This window comes from Anarrhichthys ocellatus, unplaced genomic scaffold, assembly GCF_004355925.1.
Source record: "Anarrhichthys ocellatus isolate YVR2014 unplaced genomic scaffold, GSC_Weel_1.0 scaffold20, whole genome shotgun sequence".
NCBI classification, from domain to species: Eukaryota; Metazoa; Chordata; class Actinopteri; order Perciformes; family Anarhichadidae; genus Anarrhichthys; species Anarrhichthys ocellatus.
The window spans coordinates 211,178-227,296 of NW_022280050.1; the positions used below are offsets into that span (position 1 = coordinate 211,178).

General features: G+C 40.7%; 1 protein-coding gene across 3 annotated transcripts in view; it reads right to left on the reverse strand.

Annotated features, from left to right (window-relative positions):
- Nucleotides 1-491: 491 nt before the first annotated feature.
- The window catches only part of LOC116389765 (neuropilin-2-like), an 87,849-nt gene continuing 72,221 nt past the window's right edge, over nucleotides 492-16,119 (reverse strand). The window contains exons 16-18 of one of the 3 annotated variants that reach the window (XM_031858710.1): nucleotides 15,618-15,650; nucleotides 5,447-5,509; nucleotides 492-4,189 (exon numbers count right to left, since the gene is read on the reverse strand). In XM_031858710.1, the coding sequence (XP_031714570.1) occupies nucleotides 3,864-4,189; nucleotides 5,447-5,509; nucleotides 15,618-15,650 (422 nt within the window). In that variant the 3' untranslated portion in view covers nucleotides 492-3,863. Of the gene's footprint in view, nucleotides 4,190-5,446; nucleotides 5,510-5,831; nucleotides 11,392-15,617; nucleotides 15,651-16,119 lie in introns of those variants that run through there. The other 2 variants (XM_031858713.1, XM_031858712.1) reach the window with 2 other exon arrangements.

Consider the following 16,119-nt stretch of genomic DNA (forward strand, 5'->3'; position numbering starts at 1 on the left):
TCTATGCTATGACTTTTTATGACATTCTATACTATGACTTTTTATGAGATTCTATGCTATGATTTTTTATGACATGAGTTGACATTCTATGCTATGACTTTTCATGACATTCTATGCTATGACTTTTTGCACTTAAATGCACGACTACTACTGTTTTTGTTCAGTCATGCTTCTCTTGTGTAGCAAATAGACTCTAACCACATTTCGTTGTACAACCCTGTGACGCATACTGACAATAAATTATCATTATAGTCATATCTCTTGAAGAGTCTTTTATCACTTTTTATGACATACTATATTTCATGACTTTGTAGTGACATACTACTATGACTTTTTGTTAATTCATTAATTAAAAATACAATATATAATTACATTTTAATGCTATACAATTACCTTTTTGACATTTTCTACGACATACTATACTATGATTCTTTTGACATTTTATAACATAATATACCATGACTTTTTTAATGAAAACACCCAGAACCAAATCACTTATTATTTAGCCTTTATTAAATAATAATAACATTAAAAAAGAAATTCTTCTGTACAAAGTCTACAAACAACAGTTTGAGTTATCTGGCCAGTGCCGTAGGTGTGTATGTCTTAATATAGTGTGCATTTGCCTGTGTGTGTTTCAGGGTGTATATGTGTGTATCCATCGAGACAGAAGAGGTAATGCTATCTTGACTTCCAGAAGGTCAGAAGGTAAAAGTGTGAGAGAGAGAGAGAGAAAGAGAGAGAGACATAATAAGCTCCAAGGCACTTGGAAAATGGTCCAATGAAAACGCAGTTTGATGGACAAAAAAAACCCTCCATCTCTCTCTCTCCATTGTTCTCTCCCTTATCTCTCCTTCTATGATCATCTTTCAACACCTTTTAATAACCCCCCCCTATTATATTTTTTCCATTTCATCCCAACGGTTCTCCTGGCTATATCCATGCATGCCCTCAGACAAGGAGAGATGACAGAAAGGCAGAAAGGGAGATGGAGCAATAACAAATGTGACATGTTTGATTCTTTTCCCACCCCTATGCATGCTCTCTTCTGCTCTTTCAATGTATCCCACAGAGGACAGCAACTTAGATTCAGTAAAACACAAAAATTACTTTCTGTGATTGACCTTCATCTGCTGTGGCCGAGCAGGGTGATAAAGAAAAAGACGACAGGACAGCTGGTCCTCCAATTACAGTTTCTAAGATGTCTGTCTAGGTCACTGACTCTCCCTTACTATCTGTCTCTTGTATTGTTGTGTCTTTGTTTGTCGTTCACTCCGAGTCGTGGTTGTGTGTCTCTCTATTTCACATTCCACCTGACCTGCTGACAGTCTCATTAGATGTTTGTTCATCTTATTGGCTGTCTGTAGCCACAATGCAACAGTCTCCCATGATTTACATTCATATGTACAGAGTACATACGTTCAGACGTACAAAATTGGTATTAAAGCGGATTCAAGTTTGTTTTTTAAGTCAGTGTTGACTTCCAAAACCTTTACAAATCGCTTCGAGTTGTCTTACCATGACCATAAAAACTCAAAATATGTTTTAGTAGTCAAGTGTATAATGTAGAAAAAACATTAGCTGCAGATATGCTTAAGTTATATGTTGATATTTAACTATTTGGGAGGCACAAAAGGTAACCTGTGGAGTTTTCTAGAAAACAATTAGTTACATTTACACATTGCGTGTATCTTTGAAGAAATGTGTTGAATGCATTTCCTTCCTCATAAAAAAACAATTGCAAAGCCATTTTTCCCCTCACTAATAAATACAAATTCTTGCTAGCTTGCGGTCTTCTTCTCCTTTGCTTCTTCATGTCATGTAACCGCTGCCAACTGTTAATCACTGGAATAGTGTGAAACCATGTTGCTGCATGCTTGTGTGCATGCATGAGATACAAACAAAATGGAAATGTTGCTCAGTAGCGCTACTAGTGGTCAAAAACTCCACGGGGTACCTTTAAGTTTCCACCAAAATGTGTGAAAGCTGAAGCCAAATGCTGACACATGAATGTAACTGTTGGGAGACAACTGCATAATGCCAAAATGTTTGAAGTTTGTTGTATAAATGATGAGACTTCTGCTGCATGTTAACATAACCGCCATATTTTGTTTCTCTTTCTTCCTGTCTGTCTCTCTTTGTTTCTCTCTCTCTGTATGTGTGTCTCCTCCTGTTCATCAGTCTCTCCAGCAGCACTGGCACTCCTCGATGGCTGTCCTCCGATACAGCGTATACTGTAGTTTAGCTTAAGGCTCGATTGTGTGTCCAAGAAAGTCAACGGTATTTCCACTCTCCTCCTTTAGTCATCCCTTCTTCTTCTGTTTTTTTTTTTAAAGCGTGCTTCATTCAGAGGGGTGACGCCACGAGCGGCGGATAAAAGGCAGGATGATTCATCACTCAGTCCGTTCTCCACCCTGCCTCTTTTAACACTTGTTCTGACCCACTGTGCACATACACAGCTCTTTGGCAATCCATAGGTTGCAATAAAACAATCACTGACATTTTGTTCACACAGTGTCTGTCCATCATTTGGGCATCATACAGTCTGAAAAGCAAAAAAATATAGATATATACCAAAGACAAACCCTATAATACTGAATCTAAAGCACGACTCCATAACAGCATGTTAGATTTAGATAAATCTCTGATTTTCTGTCTTCCATCTTCCTTTACCATTCCTCTACTCTTTTAAAAGACTGATCATCTATAGTGGAAAATGTGTGAAGATAGAAAATGGCTGAAGTAACAATTAAGACCATGAAGTCCAACACAATGCTAAAGAAAGTCTAAAAATGGCGTAAGAGCTCTACAGGGCGGCTACGAACTGAAGCTGGCATTTCTTTAACTTTTTTTTCCAGACACAAGTCTAAAACATAACAAAAACAGTCACCATTACTCTTCTATGCCACTGGTTTCACAAAGCGCAGACCAAGAGCAGACAAAGGAGCGAGCGAGTGCCATGTGGCGGGCTAATGGACATTTGAAAGTCCCAGAACTCATATCTAAAACTTTCAGAAACAAAACAAAAAGAAAATGTCCTTTTTCATCCTCTTTTTCTTCTTCACCTTCAGAAATCTAGACTCATTAGAGTAGTGTGGGTTTGATATCTTTTAAACTTCTTCAGGGGGATAGGCATTCGCTTGATATGTGTTGATTTCAGTCACAAGTACCCACATTAAATGGTCCACTGGTGCTGAAGTCTTCACCAACAGTCAGAAGCTGGAGTTTTTTTTTTTTTGTATTTCAGCATGCCGTCTCGATTGGCCACATTCAAATTCAAGCCGATGAGGACAAAATGACTTCTGCAAAGTAGTTAATGCAATTCTCTTCTTCATTAAGAATTCCATTATCAACATTTTAACCAAACACCCCAGACTGTGCTGTCATTTGTGGTCCAAATGTCCAGATTGTCAAGGGTGCTGTAGTCTTTCTCCTCGCTTCATTGCAGTGGCGGGGGTTTGTTATATTCTATGGTAGATCTGTCATTCATATTCATTCCTTCATTCATTCACAGGCTTTTTATCGAGCAGGCTCTCTCCTGCAGGCGGAGGAGATGTGGTACTGTGGGAAGGGGGGAACTGGGGTCAGGTGTTCCCCCAGTTTAGGCCTCATAGCATGTGGGGGATATCAATGTCACAAGTTCCCACTGGCACACAAATAGGGGGAACTCTGGGATGAATGTTACCCCTTTTAGACATCAGAGCAGGATATTAGGAAAGTTGACACTGGGGATTAAAATAACAGATAGTGCTTCCTTTTTGTGTTTTCTTTGTCCAAACCGAGAACAGAACAAATTTACTTCTGCAGGAGCTCACGGGACGTGTCTTTCCCCCCATCGTTCTCTAGAATTCTCCTCCTCGTCTTCATGCCTCTGAGCAGCACCTCTGCTGGTTTATCTTCACTTTATGCTTAATCCCGTCGTACAACTCAAAGTTGTAGTTCTCCAGTGTCGTGGAGGAGCGCGAGGAAAGGCCGCTGTAGGAGCACGTGCAGTAGAGGAGCAGTCCTGCGCAAACGGCACCCATCAGCACGCCCAGCGAGCTCATCACGATGATGGTGAGGAGGATGGGGTCCAGCGTGTACAGCCAGGCGTTGTCCTTGTCTTTCTCTGACACCAGGGTGACGGAGGAGGGGTCCACATCAGAGGAGGAGGGGGTTGAGAAGGACGGCCAACCTGGGAAGACATAGTCTGGAGACAAAACAGGAAACTTTAGAGAAAATATCTAAACATAATTAAGTTTAAGAGCAATATAATAATCACTGTGATTTACTACAGATAATGGTAAATGTTAAAATTGTAATGTAATGGGAGCACAAGCTGAGAAGTCAGAAAGTCAGAACCGACTCAGTAATGTCACTTATACAGCAATGTCTATCGTAAATTAGCTAGCATTAGCCACAACAGGCTACTGCTTATTCCACACTCAGTCAGGCTGTAGCAGCAAATCCCTTGAGTTTAATGAACTGAGCAAGGGTGCGTTTTACTGCTTATGGATTACATTTTCAATGTTGGATTGTGGTTTTTCTTCCTTCAACAGTCGCATAGCCTCGCTTTAAGAATTCAACTGTATCGGAGGCAAATATCCCGACGTCATGGCCGATTAATTCAAGAACAGCTAATTCTGTTACGCCAGTTGTTATTGTTGACTTCATAAGTTTGGAAACATAATGCAAATAATTACTTTTAAGGTTCTCTCCGGTGTGTCTTGTGTGTGTTGAAGTGTGCACATCTAGCTGGCATAAAAGCGATCAGGCTAATCCACTTAATGAATGTATACACATGAACAAGCCAATCCGCAATTAGGTACTGCATTTAGAGTGTTTTATGGCAGAACACAGTACACAGACACACACACAGACACACACAGCGGAAAGCAATAAACAGACAGTAAACAGACTTGTTTCGTGAGGTAAAGGCTGAGTACACTTCTTGTATCTGTCAAGGGGCTGGGAGAAACAAGGGATAATAACACATGCATGTGGACACACACACACACGCATACATAAGCGGAAAGTAAACCGTGATTGTTACAGACAGATGTTGTCTAGGTGCCCAGGAGGAAGGTGTCTGTCTCACTTTGTCTGCCACAGAACATGAAAGAGGAGGAGAGGAAACACACGCTAACATGCCCACATGCACACACACAAACGCACTTTTGGATTCTCCCTCACACTCTTACTGTCTCTGCACACTGTCTCTCTCTCTCTCTCACACACACACACACACACACACACACACACACACACACACACACACACACACACCAGAGGTTGTCTGTCACTGTTGCCACAGGCTTTTTTCTTGTGGAATCACAAGTAAAACGAAGAGCCATGGGCATGCCTCTGCTTTAAGAGCTATTTCACTAGTATTTGGGTGAGACTTGTAAAACGGCCAGTGCAGCCTCGGGCTGAGACGACAGGGAGAGAAGGGGACTTCAAACCTCACCTCCATTGTTGGGGGGCTTGTGGTTGTAAACATGATCGTTTCCAAAATCCATGGGCCTGGGATCTGTTAAAAAGATCAGAAGAGAACAGTATTAATCTCAAACATCCAGTCAAGCCAGAGCTACTCAAGAGTCCACAACATGTTGTGATACCATCACTCCATCCCTTATGTTGTCAGCTCACAAGCTACATTTGTAGATGGAAATCAAACTACACAAACAGCTGAAAGAGTTCAAAGAGTGAGGGATCTTGTTCAGACTGTGTGAAGATATCAGGCAAAGAGATCGCCTACAGTTTAAACCGTGTTATTTATTTATTTAGAGAGAGAAAGAGAGAGAGCGAGAGAGAGAAAGACTGAACGGTGAAAAAAAAGATACCCACAACCGTTTCATAGAAAAATATCACTTTTATTACCTTCACATTCCCCACAATATATTTTCTTTTTATTCCAAGACCATGAAATTCAACAAGCTAAAATACCACATTCTATTTCGGAGGCAGGCCGAAGTGCAAGGCTTTAAAGGGTCTGGAAGCTCAACTCTGCTGCAATTCAGTTTTTATTCAAGGCAAATTATTACAATCCTCAGAAAAAAAAGAGCAATATCTGAGCAGCTGATAATCATTTATTGCTGTGGCAAAGCAACCAAAAATGTATTATGGAGTGAAACCGTAATAGATATTTAAAGGACATGAGGTGAAAAACTAATTTAGTTGATGTGAAAAAAAGATACGGAGCCTCATTTCCTCAGTTAGATAAGGTCAATTTTTTCTATGAGACAATTTTAACATGTGGCATCCAGACTTACGTCTTCTACAAACAGCCTTTACGAACTTCCAATACTCTCCCATCTGTAAATGATAAGAGGTGAATACTTTTAAATGACACCTGCTATCTGTGAAATGAAGATATCTGCTCATGTATTAAATATGAGGTAACTTCCTTGAAGTTAAAAAAGTGAATCAATGAAATCTTTAATTGTTTAAAATTGACCCAAAGCTGGCTTCCAAACCCAATTAGAGAATAAACAAAATAAATTACAGCAACCAATAAACCCTACGCTGAATGGAGCGTATTCATTCTCCGATGTTGATGGTTGTTGGGAATTTGATTATTGGATTGAGCATGTGTGCCTCGGGGTTTTGTATGTTTCTCCGGAGTTCAATATTTAATTTGCTTTAAGTGCACAACCGTAAAATCCAGCGCAAGTCAAACAGACAATCATAAAGTTGAGGTCTTTCTTTCACAGAGGCAGAGAGGAAATACATCAATGAGGTGGCTGAAGCCAGGGATGAACATTTAAGCGGTTTACCACTTCAAGGCTGGTTTTGTTGAGCTCGAGTCTAAACTAGTCACAGTTTGAATTTAAAACTAGTTGAAGTTCATCCCTTGCTGAGGCCATGTTCCAGAAAGGCCAGTCTGTGCTGCATCCAACAGATTTACATGAAGAAAGGTTTCTGATCAGTAAAAAAAACTCAATTATTTGAACAAGAAATCAAAGAACAATAACATAATCGATTCATTTGATTAAAAATGACATCATCAAGGTAGGTTTTACAAAATAAATCGCACTTTACCCCTAAAATGTGAGATTTCACATCACCGAAATTGAGGGCGAAAGGGGAGAAATGAGAACAAAGGAGCACACGCCTAGAAAACTTCAACATGTCTTCAAATGTTTGTCTGAACCACCCAACTAAATAAAACAATGCTGTCATGTTATTATATATATTAAAAAAAATGCTGTTACTGTGCAGAATGGGCAGTTTGCCCTCAAACACCTGCTTAGCTGGATATGGCTAATCCCAGTAGTCACGCTGTAAATTACATTATCTTCTGGAACTCTTACTGAAATGCACTCGCCATATAAGACTGCACTTAGTGTAGTACATGCACATGGAAGCATCTAATCAGTCTTCTGGTACATGTACGGTCTCACAACAGACCCTCAGGGCTCTAACTTATCCTTTCTCACAGTCAACGAAACATTAACTCAACGGGAGAAAAGCAAAAGAAGCAGGATAAAGAAAAGACAGATGCTCGGACACTCTTTGGACGACTGTTGAACACTTTCTAATGATCCTGGCTTAAAGCCCGAAGGCTCGGATCCTGAGAAGAATCATCACGCGGATCTGAAAGGAGATTAAAACTCCCTGTAGCCCCATTTTATCTCCACTCTCCAATTAGCAAAGAGAGGAATAAAAAGAGGGCTTTTTTAATTCAGGAAAAGACATGGATGGCTCTTTGGCACCATACGCTGTTCCAGTGGGGGCCCGAGGACCTGTTAGAGTGCTTTCACTCGTAATATTTCTCCAGGAGCAGAGGAGGAGGGCAGAAAAAAAAAGAAAGGCCTGAGGGCTAGAAATGCTTACCGCAGGGTTTTATGAATGCAATAAGCTCCATTAACTAATTAGAAATATTAAAGGGCTTCAAAGTAGTCTGTGATGGAGAAAGGAGAGCGAGGTGAGGGGAGGTTGATTTAAAAGCGCTGCGTGAAGAGACGCCAGCACATTTTCCAAGTCTTGCAAAAAGTTTGACGGAAAGAGAGAGAGAGAGAAAATGAAAGAGAAAAAGTGCACGGGTAGCACAACATAAATACAGTCATATATCATTTCTCTGTTTGAATTTCGGACCTACATTGATTGGGTTACAGCGCAGGGCCGCTACAGTGAGTCATGTGATGTGTAAATCATGCACAAGTCGATTGAAATGGAAGGGAGAGGGATATGAAAGCATAATATAACGAAAATACTTGTTGACTCAAGCACAAAACCACATTTTACGAGACACAATTTGATGGAACAAGTCAATATGGAGAGCTGCAGGTTTGTGTTTGTTAGATTGTGTGCGCGCAGTGAGTTGAATGTGTGTCTCCATCACACTGTCCATTCTGCCAAAAGACTTCTTTCATCTGCTTTTGTGTTTGAAACAACCTGCCCTCCTCCTTCAAGTCTTTCCCTCCTTCAATCCAAACTGCAACCTGCCTCCCTGTCAGCCTTCCTCTCGGAGCAAAAGAAAAATCTATCTTTAGAAAGTATAGAGAGCAGTTTTTTTTTTTTCCAAAACTTCTTTCATCTTCCTCCATCTCTGGGCGCATTCTTTGGAGGGAAAGGGGGCTCGCTTAATGGGCCCTGCTCCTCAGAGATGTTGCTCTCCTCCTTTTCTGCCTCTCATTTTCTCTCCAGTTTTTTTTTACTGGGAGGATTTGCAACGAAGGGAAGGAGTAGAATAGGAACAGGCGGGTTTTGATAAAAAAGGCTGGGGGATTTGAGCATGAACAAAATGGTGCAGGGGGGGGGGGGGGTTGTGGTAGCACACAACATAAAATGGTGAGCTGCTGAGAATCCCAGGAAATAAGCACCACAGTGGTGCGCCCAGTTTCACAGGCGTGGATCTGACTAGAAGTTGATACTGGGCTTTTCAAACCAAAACCAAGCAAATTAAATGACACTTTTTTTTAACATCATCTGAATCAATATCCCATAACATGTTGATTTGCATCCATTTTGAACCTCTATGTGATTTAAGCTTGAAGCTGGACGCTTTAAATGAGGGACAAACATTTTTTGTTGCAAAATGGCTTCAACCTAAGTAACGTTGTTAAGATCATCTCAGTGAACACAATCAACATAACTGTTGCATTAAAACAATAGTCAGCGAGTAGAAAAAAAATGAACATTGTATAACTATTATACATCAGAAGCACATGTAGGCATCCTGTTACAAGTAATTGCAAAGAAAGAAGTTCTATTTAATTCAAAACCAGTAGAGTACTCAACGTACAGATTCTATTAAGATTCACAGTAAATGTAAGAAATTGTAACAAATCATCAAATACTTCAATAAATCATCATCGAGAAGCAGAAAGGTGCTATTATTACTCTCAACATTGCAAAACATCGTAATCGCATCGTAAACCCATCTGCGTAATATAAAAACACACGTAAGGTGAGACAGATGATTAAGAAAACATCTGCGTGACGGTAGTGCTGCACTGGAATCCGTCTTATTTGACATTTCATAGGGAATGAAATGATACAAATAAATGACTGGTGATCCTGGATCAGTGTTTTTTTTCTAAAATCCTTCATGAGTAAGCAGCTCTTTCCCACAGCATTTATTTGATCTCACCTGTTGAATAGAAGCCAAACTGAGCAGCCAAGTGGACCACATTGTCAGGTCACCAGGCTAATATGCAAAACATTCTGATTTTCACAAATTATTGATTTGTCATAGGATGACACGCAAAAAAGATCTAACAGAAAATATTTAAACTTGCACAGACTTGAAAGAAAAGTAAGACTGCGTCTTTAGATACTCAACACATATGATTTTTGATTTGTTTCATTCATCTGGTCTGTGTGTGTGCAGGACATACAACGATGTTTGATTTGAACATTAACAGACAGGCATTAGATTATTTATATGATCAAGGCAAAACTGTATAGAGTCCATTCATACTCCGATTTGACACTGAGGCACCACCTCGTTCTGGAGGCGAAGAGGTAAGAGTTTTAAAGCACATTTTTAAGAAAGGCATATCAGCATGTTTTGAAGAATGCACTCGGGGTAACACGCCAGACTCAATTATTAGCCGCTGAAAAGTTTTTAAGTGTCCGTGCATATGTGTATGAGACTTTTGAGCCTTTGTGTGTTATGATGCCGAGACAGTGTTTTGTTTCTAGGTCTGCAGGATGCAATGTAAGCTGTCTCATCCTATTCCCCCCCCCCCCCCCCAGTGTAAACCAGACAGAGAACAGCACAACACTGATTCCCCGTTCACAGACCAAAGGAGCCACCCACACTGGATGTGCAGCCGTCTATCTATCACGGCTGGACGGCAGCACTAATTCTCCCCACACCTCTTCCTTCTCTGTTCTTAATCTGTCTCTCTCGCTCTCGGTCTCTCAAAGGCTAGTGGACAAATAAACAGCAGCTTCATTCAGACCCAGAGAAATAGACTTCTTTCTTTATGCAGCACACACTTCTATCTCCCTGTACCTCTGTGTAAATCCCTTCTCTGTCGGACAGAGTATTTGGAGGCAGGCAGTGTCCAAGCTGCAGATCAGAGCAGAGCAGACAGACATTTCCTGCTTTGTAGAAGAAGAAAATATGCTGTTTCAACGCTGCATGTACATATGTTTTGTCCACAGTTTGTTAGGCAGTCTTCATGTCCAGGCTACCAAGTTGGGGTGCAGCTGTAGAAGCCAGTGGGCTCTTAAGTTCATCAAAAAAAGTGGCAATGTAATGTTGTTATCAGGCCCTCATCAGCCTTCACAATTGGCAATTAAAGTTCTTTCATCTACTCTCCCCAGCGATGGTGAAGTTTTCACAATTTCCTTCTGCCAGTGGCAGCCGACAAGGAAGTTTAGCAAAGGTGCATGCTGATCAGTTAATTAGATCAGTCATCAGCAACAGGAGCTGCAGTGTCTCTTCTATGTAGATTCTCATCATGCTGAACACTGCTGTTGATCATGTATTTCAGGGAGTTTTGACACCCTTTAAATTGCTTTTTTTGAACAAAGCATTCTAATAAAATGATATCATTCACATACAGTCCAGTTGTTTTCAACACTGGGAATCACATCCGTCGTCTTTCTCCAGTCTGATGGTGAGCATGGGGTCAAGAATTGGCCCGGTACCTGGGTACAGGTGGTTTTGGTTCGGGCTCTGGACCAGATTATAGCTGAGGTTTTGGTTCTGGTAGCAGTTTTGCTGACTTGGCTGATTTGGATGCTGGCTGTTGTGGTACATCACTGAATGATGATGACTAGCGCTGGTCTTCTTGGGCGCCCAGTGGTACCGATGGCAGCACAGTGTCACCACCACGGTTACAGTGACCAGCAGCAAGAGGGCAGCACCTCCCGCCAACACATAGTACCAGTAGGCAGGAACGGGCTGCACCGCCACTGTGTCTACTGTGGGCTCCATCCCAGACATGGCACCCCCTGGAGGGCAGGAGGACACATTACTGGTTGGCACTACGGACGAGGGAGGCAGGCATGCAGACCCAATTGGAGAGTCAAAAGCTGTCTAATTGACTGTTCTCGAAACCCCTCCCCCAGACAGTGATTCTCAAATCATAGCTTAGCAACCTTTACTAGGCATCTGTCAAGCTTTAGATTTCTGCATATGCTGAATCAAGTGTGTTATTTTGTAGCCCTTCCAAAACCCACGAGTAAACAAATAAGGAATGGATTAAACAAAGTGTTTCTCTGCGCTATCGTAAGATGGAAGAAGGACATAATTGAGCTGCAATTATGTCCCTTGCTGTTATTCAACTAAACACAATATATAAGATCTACTGCAGGCAAAACAACTTCCAGATGTAGCTCACTTTCCCGATATTTAAACACCCAACTGCATACTCCAAGTCATCTTCAATCTTCATTCTTTATCAAAAAAATACTGATGCATGTAGATTATGCTGTGTTTTTGGCTGATGCAAACAACACAACAATTAGCTGCACATTGACAGTAAGAGGCTCATGCGATGCGTTCAGATTCGATCGGAGAATGCAAAGCCTTGATTATGCAGTGAGTGGCAGAGTTGGACAAAGGGTGGAGAGTGTTAGGTGGTTGTATTCGGCAGGACGCAGCTGCTTTTATCCGGGCAAGATCACATTGAAGGGAGTCGAGTGGAGGGAGAAATAGATGGAGAGGGGACATCAGAGGGAAATTACAGAAGGGAAAAGGAGGCATTATAGGAAGAAAGAATGGAGTGAAAGTGAGGAGAGAGGGTGGGAGGGAGGGGGAGTGAAGGGAGAGAGCTAATCCTGCCATGATATCTTTAATCCTGCATTAGAGGGTTTGTCTGAAACTTCAATACTCTGTCAACTCACCGTGAAAGAAACCCGCTGAGAGAGAGGTTGTGGAAGAAAGAAAGACAGAGAGAAAGAACGGGAGAGAACGGAAGAAAGATAGAACGTGAAAAAGAAAAGAAAGGTCAAAAGAAAGAGGAAATAGAGTAAGGAAATAGAGAAAGCAATAAGTAGATGGAGACGAGATAAAAGAGAGCAATAATGAAAGGACAGATGCAGAAGAGGTGCAGAGAAAGACACAGAACCTCAAGGAAACCAGTGAGCTTAATTTTGCCTTTAACAAGAAGTTCAGACGAACTCTTTAAGGGTTTAAAATTGGCTTTGATTGTAAAGCTGTGCTCTAAGCAGCCTGAGCAGAGAGCCTTTGCATCAGTGGATTAAGACACAGATGATTTCTAGGGCTGCAAAAATTGACCGTTACTTTGCTTTTTTCTTCATCGAAAGGGGAACAAAGAGGAAATGTTCTCAAGAGCACCACTCCTAACGTGAGCTAAAAAGTGTGGCTTTCAAGGAACCTTGGTTACTAGAGTTTCTGAATCACTCATCTTTTTCTCATTCAAGGTCTAACACTTTACACATCAACAACCTTTCCTTATCTGAAATGAGATAAAGTGGAGCTGAAAGTGTGAGAGCTCTCTAGTCAAACTGAAGCCAGAATTAGCTTCTTTTCTGTGTGTGTGTGTATATATATATGTATGTATGCATGTGTACGTGTAGCATGATCGGTCAGTGTGCCTCCTTGTTTGCGATGGATACAAAAACCCAACACAGTGGTTCACGTCACACCACAATGAAGCTGCCATTGTACCGTTAGCCGAGGATCGCATCAGGCGATAATCACACATTACACTTTACATTTGATCGACAGATCTCCTGAAGTTTCTCCATTAATGTGAGATTTTGGGTCGATTCATTCATTTAATTTAATATATTTTTGGTAGCTTTTCTCCCCCGTGCACTCGCCATTTTATCGATGATGAAGATTATAATAGGATACAATTCAAATACATTGGTTGCTGTAATTAATTCCTAAGGACACTGTATTCCTCCTCACACGTCCTCACTATGGATGGAGTCAATCTGACTTCTTGATTTAAATGAATTGAATTTAAATGATCTTCTAATAATAACTCACCTGCAGGATTTAGCAAAAACCACAGAACCCTGCTGTGCAGAGCCACAACCCACACACTCATCAAGTATCCACATCAAGACACACACATATAAGTAACAACTGAAACATTTATATGTAAATAGTATATTAACAATCTATGCAGTAAGTTTTGAATAGAGTTCAACACTTCACTTCTTAGCTGACTTTTCAACAGGCGTCTCAAAGGAGATATTCAATCCCTCTCTCCGGGGCTCAGTCTCGTGAAAACATACGTGTGTGAGAGCCGACACTGTTGTCATGCTGCGAGTCATATGATACCTGCTCAGGATCCAATATTCTAAGCACCCGCAAGCATTAGGTCAAATATTTAGCGTACGAGTCTGGTGAGAAGAGTTTCCTGAGTTTGGCTCTTGGCTTTTACTATATTTGGGATTGCTATTCTTGTTTATTATTAAATTGAATATGGTGAACAAAAACAAAGTGCTGCTCAAGCACCTGACAGTATTCAAAGAACGTTTTTGATCTATTCACACACTAGGAACACATGGACACTCTCTCTCTCACACACACACACACACACACACACACACACACACACACACACACACACACACACACACACACTGAATTGACTCAATAACTGTACGCATCCAGCATCAGTAATATGGATGCAAGCCAAACTTAGTTCCACAACTATTTTTGTGCTTTAACCCCCAGTTTCGAAAACACGTGTCCTCGCCTCTACAGTAATAAAAAAGTAATCAGAGACATAAATGTGATCACAACCATCCATGATCAATGTGGACACTAATGACCAAATGCAAAAATAAAAATACACACAAAAATATGTCTTGATATACTACTCAGAGTGGTAAAATAAAGTACATATTTTCACTTTTTAGGTCCAACTTTGAAGAAATTCAGTGTCACTAAGGCGCTGGCTCTTTAAAAATGCCCATGTTAATATGTTGTGGGTGTCTAAACAAAAGCAGTCTGGCATTTTAGGTCACAACCCAGACTTTGAAAACAAGCGATCCAGTAGCATAATCTGCCTAAGCCCATTTTATCTGTTTTGAGACTGGCCTATTTAAGGATGAAGGAGGGGGAAAAGGAAAAAGGGGAATAAATGGTGAACAGGGGGGCAGAGGAGAGGAGAGGAGAGGAGAAAAAACCTAAAAACAAATGGCAAGAAAGGGAATGAAAAAGACTGGTTGAGATGAAAGTAGAGAAGCAGAAAGAAACGGGAGCAAAATATTGAAAAGGGCAGAAAATTGTAATAAGAAGAAGTAGAGACTAAGAGAAGGAAGAAAAGAAGCTCCTCGTATGGCGTTGAATGAAGAGAGAGAGAGAGAGCTTACATGGTGACAGCAAATCAGGATGGAGGAATGAACGAGGAGCGAATGTGTGCTGATCTCTACAATGAGGAAGTAGTTAGAGTTGGACTGAGTTAAGAACACAGAAGTTCTTTTAGTTTCAATAATAACCAAACAAAACCACTGGATGGGGACTGTTCAGCCATCACCTCATGATTTTTACCTCTGCTCCTATGTCACCTTTAAATTAATTTACCATACGAGCAAGTATTTCAGTAATTTGCTGTGCCCACTATAGGCACACTCACTGTGTTGCATACATGTATACCAGTAACAGATCACACACACAACGTGTTGCACACCATTATAGACTTGGAGAAGTCTGTGGGAAGTGCAAACGCACCCTGATGTTACTCTGTTGGAATTGCACATTCCAACATTGCTATATTGCGGCCTGCCAATGTTGTTGTAGTAAATAATCATGTGTAACTATGTGTTTATGTTAGCAGAAAATAGTAATTTTCTCACTGAGGAACAGACCAAACTACACCAAGAATATCAGCCCAGCATGCAGGGAGTCATGCTGAAACAATGCAGTGGATCCATTCCGTTAAATTGCCATTAGTTTAATAAATGTGGATAAAGTCCACATATCAAAATCCATCAATAAAGGATATCATCTTTGACTAGTTGGAAATGTTATACATATGTAGTTATATGTAAATATTACACATTGTATTTAATAGTGTAATAGCTTGATGGCAGAATTTTCAGTCAGTATAAGTGTGGTCAATGTAGGCAACATATATTATGCACTATCGAGGTCACTCGGGGCCAGTGCAGTGCTGCGAGCTGAGCTTAGCAACAAGCAGAAAGCACAGACATTTGGCACAGGAAGTACAAATGGAACAGGAAGTAGGACTTACTGGTTATGCCCGGATTTAAGGCGGGGAAAGGCTCTGGAAGAAGAGAGAGAAAAAGAAATGTTATTGATGATGGTTAAGAATTAATATGTGTGATAAAGCGTCGAAGGGATAAGGGATGTTCTGAACCGCTGTGATATGAATCTCATTCGGTGATTAAAGTTCAGATGATTGGTACGCAGTGTGAGTTCACTGCAGTTGCTTCGGAACAGGACTTTGGATTTCATCATCAATTGTAGTTTAAGTTTTCTACTGTCTGCTTCAAGGTAGAATTTTTTTATACTTACGTTAGGAATACGTAATATTATAAAGTAATATAACGCTGCTTTGTCTATCACTTTCATCTTAAGAGTTTCAAGGGTTGGTGCTTACAGCACAATACAGTGTGTGAGAGGCCTCGGTGTCGTGTAATGAATAAGCTCAACCATCAGGATACAATATGAGCGTGACATGATTTTGATTGAATACATTTATTTCATTCTAAAGTAGCCCTTTACTAAAATGA